Here is an 8,076-nt window from a genome sequence, read left to right on the forward strand (position 1 = left end):
TATAATTATATATAAAATTAAAACGGAACAGTAGAGAAAATCCGATCAGAATGACAAAATAAACTAAGTATCCACTGGAAGGAATCCCAATATCTGCAGACGGATCCGATTCGGATGTGATGTGTTGCCCTTATTAATAATACATTTCCGAGCATTGAACACTTCTAAAGCAATCAACTCTTTTAGAAAGTGGTCTAAACTTACTGTTGAATGATGGGATGGTGGGTGGTTGGTTATGTGTTGAAAGAAATGCTAAGTACTGTACTTATACCAACCCTTCCCATCAAAAGTAATCAAATCAAATAATGACAAATTCCGTTATTATTATGCGCGCTGAACCGTGGAGATCTCTAGGTCCCCGGTTCAATTCTCATCGCTGCCTCTCCTTGTACTGAAATACAAGTACAATAGCGCATCGCCTTTCGGATGAGACGTTTAAGCCGTTGGTCCCGTGTGCATGTATGGCCCATGTGCACGTTAAAGAACGCAGTACCCTCTTCGAAAAAGAGCAGGGAATTGTCTCCCTGTGTACTTCCCAATCACCACAAGAAGGACCCCACTGGAATTAAGTCTTCTTCTAGACTTTCGTGGGATATCCTTGGTGTTTACATGGAATAATTCCAATCCAATTCAATCCAGTCGCAAAGGAAACTTAAAATCCTGAAATCGAAGTGAGCATGTTGTTAAAAGACTGTAATGCAACTGCATATGCTACCGTACGTCTTTAGAATCGGGTTTATTGCCATCCACTTAGTGTTTTCACTCTACTCACGTGTGCGTGAAAGGTTCCACCCCCAGAATGGAAAATAAAATATCATAATTCATATTATATAACATTAATCTATTGTAGGTATTCCAGCTACAATGGGAGCGACAGAAAGCATATTGGATGAGAGTAACGATTACATAAACTGTACAGATGAAAATGGTTACAACATTTCATTGAGTAACACTGGTTGCAAAAGTGTCGTTTCATCACATCTCTCGCCGTCTTTAAACTCCGCAATTTTCTTCCATGTTATAGAATCTTTTCTATTATTCTTGCTTCTCATTGGGAATGTGACAATTTGTTGGATCATTTTCTCCGATGAATACTTGAGAAACAAAGCTAATGTGTTCGTTGCCGTACTTGCAATGTCTGACCTCTGTTTCGGTTGCATCACCGTTCCATTCACAGTGGCTGGATTCTTTACGACTTGGTACAGAAACAGTATATTGTGCAACTTTAGCGGTTTTGTGAATACAGTGTTTCCAGTTGCTGCTAATATAACTCTTTGCTATATCAGCGTCGACAGACTAATTTTTGTAAAGCGTCCAATTCGGTACGCCAAATTATGCAAACCAAGTATCACAGGAATTGGTATTCTCTCGATTTTTGTACAATCAGTGTTCCTGGCCGCGTCACCACTTTTTAAACTCGGCACCTATTTTTACCATCCAGCTCTCTACTACTGCATCATTGACGTTGCGTCAACACCGGGATTCGCGTTCGCTTTTTTCGTTTTTGGATATTTCATCCCGTCCACCATATTATGTTTCTGTTACTATCGTGTGTATCGTGCTGCACGGATTCAGATTTTGAGGGTCCGAGCAGACGCGGTCAGCTACCAGGCGTCTGCTTCAAGACACGTCCTTCGTGGCGCAAAGCGTGGGTTTCATCGCACCGCTCGAACGCTCATTTTAATGATTTTACTGCATATTGTATGCTGGACCCCATCCATTACCATATATCTGAAACGGATGGTATCGCCTACTTATAGCCCATCTAATACCACAGTGTATCTAAGCTGGTTTTTAATTTTAGTCAACATGTCCCTAGAACCATGGGTTTATGGAATGCACAATAACAGGTTCCGACAAATGGTGCGTCGCTTTTTGGCAGTATGTCGCTGTTTGCCACACCCACGCGTAATGCGTGCTTTCAAAAACAGAAATAAAAAGTACCAAGTGAGTCCGTTTATCTAACTACGTTAAAACACGGACGAGTTGTCGAGTACCTGTCCTTCTTTTTCAGGCAATGGAGCCGATATCTGTTTATCAATTATACAATTGTTTAATTACAGTATTTAATTAGTAATTGAACTGCGATGTGTAAGCACTTTTGGTGGTGCCATGCATCAATAACTTCTGATTTGATAGAAAAACAGGATGGTAATTAAATAACACTCATAAGGGCGTAGGCTGGTTTCGGCCCCGGCGTTTGGGGGTAGGGGCGGGGAGGTGAGAAATGTGGAACTAAATCACAGAATGTTGTGCTAAATCCCTATTGTTCAAATTTAGGAGAGAGGAGGGTGTAAAAATGTTTCAAAAAAAAAAAAAAAAAAAAAAATAGGGAGGTTCGCCCCCGGGAAAATTTTGATTTCTAGATGAGCTTTTCTGAGGTGTCTTTTTAATGACTTTGATTTTGTTCAAAACTCAAGGTGTTCCCCTCTTGAAAACGGTCAGATAAACTTTCTCATTCTTATTACAGTAAATAGGCCTATTATGTGTGCGTATACATAGGCCTACATAAGAAAAAATTGACTATACATACGTATTCCTTTTGCTAATCGATGAACCCCAAAAGGAAAAGGGGTCCGGGGTCCTCCCACGGAAAAATATTCATTCTTAAATTGGAGGAAATGAGACTTCCCGACTTCTAATTTTCCCATTGTAACAAAAAAAATTCAGCTCATCCTGAAAAGGTAGGTCTAGAATTTTTTGGCAGATCCGTCAATGTTTTAACCCATTTAGTGGAACTATTAGCTGCCTGGTAGCGGTAGGGGGAGTGTTTAGGCCTACGGATCCTTCAACCTACACCCATGATTCATGGAAATGATGATCATTTGTTTTGTAAGATACAGTTTGTAAAAATAATGTATTAGTAACTGTAGCTTTAGTGATTTGATTCTTGCCTTTCAATATAATTTTCTGTGTTTAACATCTGTCAAGCTTTTATGAAGTATAATTGGCTATTCCACTGAGCATCACCCATTAGATAGTGGTTGCAAAGGTCTCACAAAACGAGAGCGTGAACGTACGTAAATACGTGCGTTTGTATGCCTAGCAAGCGCGAATTTCTAGTACTTTTCTGATTTGTCAGTCGTTAAGACACTGCTGGAGTGTCCGTTTGCTGTATAGGGAGAATGTAGCTTGACACTAAATGAATTATCCAGTAGAAAAAAAAAATACTAATAAATTACCCCAGCACTAAATGATGTTTTCCATTTCTTTTGTAAGTTGTGTTTTGAATCTGTTAATTGTGTTTGTACGATTCCGGTTATAAGAATATTCAAATTCAAATATCAATACTTCTAATTTCACAAATTATTCTACATGCCTATTTGTAAGTTGAGGTTCCGCAACTAAATCGATATTGGCCATAGTATAATCGTTTTGTATAAATTGTTTGTATATGAATATAGAATCAATGTGATCATGATATCAGAGAAGTTTGAAAATTCAAAGATATGCTAAACTTGCTGGAGCAAAGTCCGCTATGCGGCATGTGATTCTATGTCGATTGTGCCACTCGCTCAAGCTAAACGATTATCCACAATTGCATTATTCAAAAGAAAGGTAAGATTATTTCTCTGCAAAGCTATTGTTGATTGATATCGGTAAAAGATTTAGTTACCACTTTTTTGTTGTTATAATATAGGTAGTGTACTATGCTTGTTTGTATTCGTTTATGACCTCCCAAACACTACCACACTACTACTAGAACCACATATTTTTGCAATGTAAAGATATCTAACCGGTTTTAGGCCTATAAAACGTCACTAGATTACAAGATCATTGGGATTGTAATCTGCAAGATGTATCGTTTGGTGCCCCTGACTGATGGTAGCTAGAATAGGAGTAGACCTAAATAAGTAATAAGTGATTGGTGTACATAGTCAATCATGATTTGTACATTTTGTTTATGTGAAAACAATGCTTTTTAGGCCTATATGATGACAGTAGTATAATTACCTTACGAGCATTTCAACATCATATCTGAAGCTCCGACCAGTAGTGGCGCCAGGGGGAGGGGTTCCGGGGCTAATTCCCCCCGTCGGGGAAGCATAGCCCCCCCACCCCGGTCGGGGAAGACGAGCAAATTTTGTCGGAGAAAATTAAAAATAAATATGCGTTCTGCTATTAAAAAAAAAAAAATGCTCGTTTGGATAGCCTCATTATGTGGTAGGGGTAGCAACCTCGACCTTGACAGCGTGGTTGACAGATTTTATGCAAAATTTCCAAAATGTAGAATTTTACTTTCAAGAATGAGGATTTGAAAATAAATTAGATAGTTACATTGCATACTCTTTGTTTCTTGTTTTATTCAAAATATTTTGGTTTTGATAGCTGATTTCGACATTAGAAAAAATAGCCTACATGAAGTCATATTATAGTAGCTCGATGCCTATCAAATAAGTAATAACAATTCGTCATAATTCGTTAAATATCCGTGGCTTCCAGTGGTCGTGCCCTGGCCCCCAGCCAAGTGGGACTCGATTCGCTCCACTAGCCTACCGTCTGGGCCTTTAGCACCTCCGTCGGGCAGGTCCTGGCGCCATCACTGCCTCCGACTTCAAGGTTGAGAAGCAGAACCGCAACCGTTTAGCAAAACCTCTCCTTACATCATCGTCATAAACACCACCAGCACCACTGGAGCGGAGCTTGGTGGTTACGATGCTTGCCTTCCAATCGCATTGTTCTGGGCTCAATTCCTGTCACGGTATAACTCTACTCCCTAAGCCTTATATTGAAATTAGTTTATGTAGAGCATTTTGTGTTTATGTTTGTCTTGTGAAGGGAATGCCAATTTGAATCGTGAAATTCACTGCTTGGCATTGTCTTGTGAAGGGAATGCCAATTTGAATCGTGAAATTCACTGCTTGGCAATTCTTGGCCTTCTGTCTAAAACCAGTTAATAAAAATGAAAAATAGTGCCAGAAAAACACTGAGATTATCTTGTATATTGTATTTGTGCATGTCATCATTCTGTAAAACAATTTTAGATGAAGATTTACAGACGATTTGCCGTTTTGGTGGCGCTTTCTATGTTGGGATTGGTCAGGGCAGCGTTCAACCCCGAAATTTGCACACCATACACCCCCAGCATCAAACAACCGCCAAATTTCCCGCCCGTTTTCTACTGGCGTATGGAAGTAAACGAGAATGAACGTTTGACAGTAGACGTGGAGCAGTGGGTGGACCACTATAAGCAGTCTATGAGTGTCATTTACAATGGCGCTGAAATCAAGACCATTTCGGACTACTATCTAATGGAACAATATATTTTGACGTATAAGCCATACTATTGTAAGTATTTGTCTCAAGTGTTACCAAAATGTTATATCCAACGGAAATAAGGTTACATTTTTACCTTTATTTTGGTCATCCTTTGTATGTTCATTGTTCTCTGTTAATTTTTCCTTCTATTTACGTATTTTAATACTAAATAAAATATATCAATCAATCAAAATTAATAATAATACATTTAAATCCAAACGTAATCGATTTTAGTCGATAAACATTAATTTGGTTTATAACAAAGTTGTTAACTAAACATATTGCGTAGTGGTGAGCGTAGCGTCTTCTTTGGAGTAACTTCATGACAGGGATGGTCATGTATCTAAGATGAAAATCGTAGGTTCTTGTACTATGACGATGACGATGGTTATTATTAATGATTATGCCCAAATGGTTAATGCTCGTTTGAGTGCAATATACTGATGTCTCTAAAATTAAGACGAAGGCCTTCATGCTAATGATGGTGATAATGATAAAAATGGTGCTGATGAAAATCAATGGAGTTAAGTTGTAGTGATTGTAAGGCTAATGACGATCATGTTGATGAGGATGATAATGTCGATGATGCTGTTGATAACGATATTGATGACGATGTGGATGATAAGGAGCATGATGTTGATGATGATAAAGTTGTTGATGCTGTTGTTGATAAAAAGAAAGAGGAGAACGTTTATGTTGTAGAATATGGAGAATGTATAGCAATATTTGATTTGTTATTCATGACTTACCACTCGACTAACTTCTACCAATACATATAATTTCAAAGTCGACAGAGGTATACCAGAATGCGATGTACTTGATATAGACCTTACCCCTTCTGTCCAAGAAGCATATTCATCAAATTCTGGTCCACTATCAGCCCTTCTTGGCTCTCGAATCATAACTAACAGATTCCGAGATGATTACCCTTCGGTATACATTGGCGAATCAGATGTTCGCGGAATACCATGTGATCACTACAGGACGTGTGCGTACTACGAACTTTATGACGCGACGTTTGTCATGGATTATTACATATCAAAATCTGGGTAAGATAATAAATATAAACACCTTCAATCTCCATATAAATATATACATAAAAATGTAGAAATGTAAACAGTGGGTTTGATTAAACATTGTATAACTCCGTATAACGCTACAACGAAGTAAGTACATGCGTTCCAAATTAGATTCCTGTAATATATATATATACAGTGGCGTAGTTAGGGGGTCAAGCAAGGGGCACGTGAAATAGGAGAATGAGGGTAAAACAATAAGCACTTTTTAGAAAAACACGACGAAATATATGTATGTCGTCATGCATGAATATTTTCCAGTTAATAATAAGAATCTGAATGTAGCTGTTTTTATTGGCAAATTTATAGATTGTGATTTCATTTCAGTCCATTTCGACCGTTTTCTCTTTTTTTTTAAATCCTATTCTGTAATGACTACATGACTATAAGCTCATCCTGCCATATCTCAGAGCCACGATGGGAAAAGCGAGACTATCTGCTTTGACACTAATGATGAAGCAGACAACATCGCTAACTTTGATTATGTTAATAACTTATTTGCTAATGCAAAAGCATACAAAATTATTTAGTTAATGTTAAAATTCAGCAACTTACAAGACTCTACTATAAAATAAATTTAGAGAATAAGAATACTAAGCTGTATGCGATAAATACAGCAGCCTTACAAATTAAGATAATGGTAAAGTTGTATACAAAGTTCCGAACATCGTAATGCAGTTTCAATAGTAAGAAACAGGGGTGGGCTAGGCCCCTCTTCGGGGATAGCTGCGCCCCACCCCGAAAACATGATTCGTTGGGGGAAAAAATTATATGGATTTTGTACATATTTGCAGACTTTAAAATCGATTAAGTAAGCCTTTGAAACCCATAAATTGTCAAAAATTTTCGGGGGCTTCGTCCCCCCCCACCCAGACCACTTTCGAAAGATTTTAAGCGACGCTTGATCACGCCCACTTTGCTCTCGTAAAGGAAATCTTCCTCCTCGTCGGGGCATCGGCCCCCTTCCTTCCCGGACCTCGGACCCCCTCGGGAAAATTCTGGCGCCACCACTGGTAAGAAACAACATATGAGAGCTAGAATAATAATAGTTATCGGGTTTAAATAATGTTATTTAGAGAGTGCATGATATGGACATACGGTACAGATATAAGTCTATACATCCAATATCAATTTATTTCGAAATATTATAATTATATTTAGGGGAAAGTGGAGTGCAATCTTCTGCCATGAAAGTGACCTGTGGTTAGACCTGCATGTATACCTAAATCTTTGGTCTAATTGTATGATACTCGCATTAACAGCGAGAGGTTGCAGGTTCGGATCCCGCCAGACACGGACATTTGTTTTCATACAAATGAATAAAGGAACTTTTCGTTAAAGGGCTTGTTAATATGACTATAACATCTTGTTCGTATTTAAAGCATTCTTATTACCTCTGTCAACGAAGTTGGCAGGAGGTTAGGTTTTTGCCAGTTTAATGAATTAATTAATTATTTATTTATTTATTTGCTTATCATGTTAATAACTTATTTGCTGATGCAAAAGCATACAAAATTTAGTTAATGTTAAAAATTCATTAACTTACAAAACTCTACTATAAAATAAATTTATAGAATAAGAATACTAAGCTGTATGCGATAGATACAGCAGCCTTACAAATTAGGATAATGGTAAAGTTGTATACAAAGTTCCGAACATCGTAATGCGGTTTCAATAGTAAGAAACAGGGGTGGCGCCAGGCCCCTCTTCGGGGATAGCTGCGCCCAACCCCCCCCCCCCC

At 38.1% G+C, this 8,076-nt stretch overlaps 2 protein-coding genes across 2 annotated transcripts in view; both read left to right on the plus strand.

Annotated features, from left to right (window-relative positions):
* The window catches only part of LOC117124475 (melatonin receptor type 1B-A-like), a 3,901-nt gene extending 718 nt beyond the window's left edge, over positions 1-3,183 (plus strand). The window contains exon 2 of the mRNA XM_033270711.1: positions 851-3,183. Coding sequence (XP_033126602.1) covers positions 851-1,965 — 1,115 coding nt within the window. The 3' untranslated portion in view covers positions 1,966-3,183. The remainder of the gene's footprint in view (positions 1-850) is intronic.
* A 180-nt stretch (positions 3,184-3,363) lies between these two features.
* Positions 3,364-8,076, plus strand: part of LOC117124474 — a gene marked incomplete in the record, with an annotated part of 11,671 nt that continues 6,958 nt past the window's right edge. The window contains 3 exon segments of the mRNA XM_033270710.1: positions 3,364-3,558; positions 4,986-5,289; positions 6,047-6,308. Of these exon segments, the coding sequence (XP_033126601.1) occupies positions 3,496-3,558; positions 4,986-5,289; positions 6,047-6,308 (629 nt within the window).

The sequence above is a fragment of the Anneissia japonica genome, unplaced genomic scaffold (assembly GCF_011630105.1).
Source record: "Anneissia japonica isolate Jap-2015-1 unplaced genomic scaffold, ASM1163010v1 scaffold665_len1252844_cov201, whole genome shotgun sequence".
NCBI lineage: Eukaryota > Metazoa > Echinodermata > Crinoidea > Comatulida > Comatulidae > Anneissia > Anneissia japonica.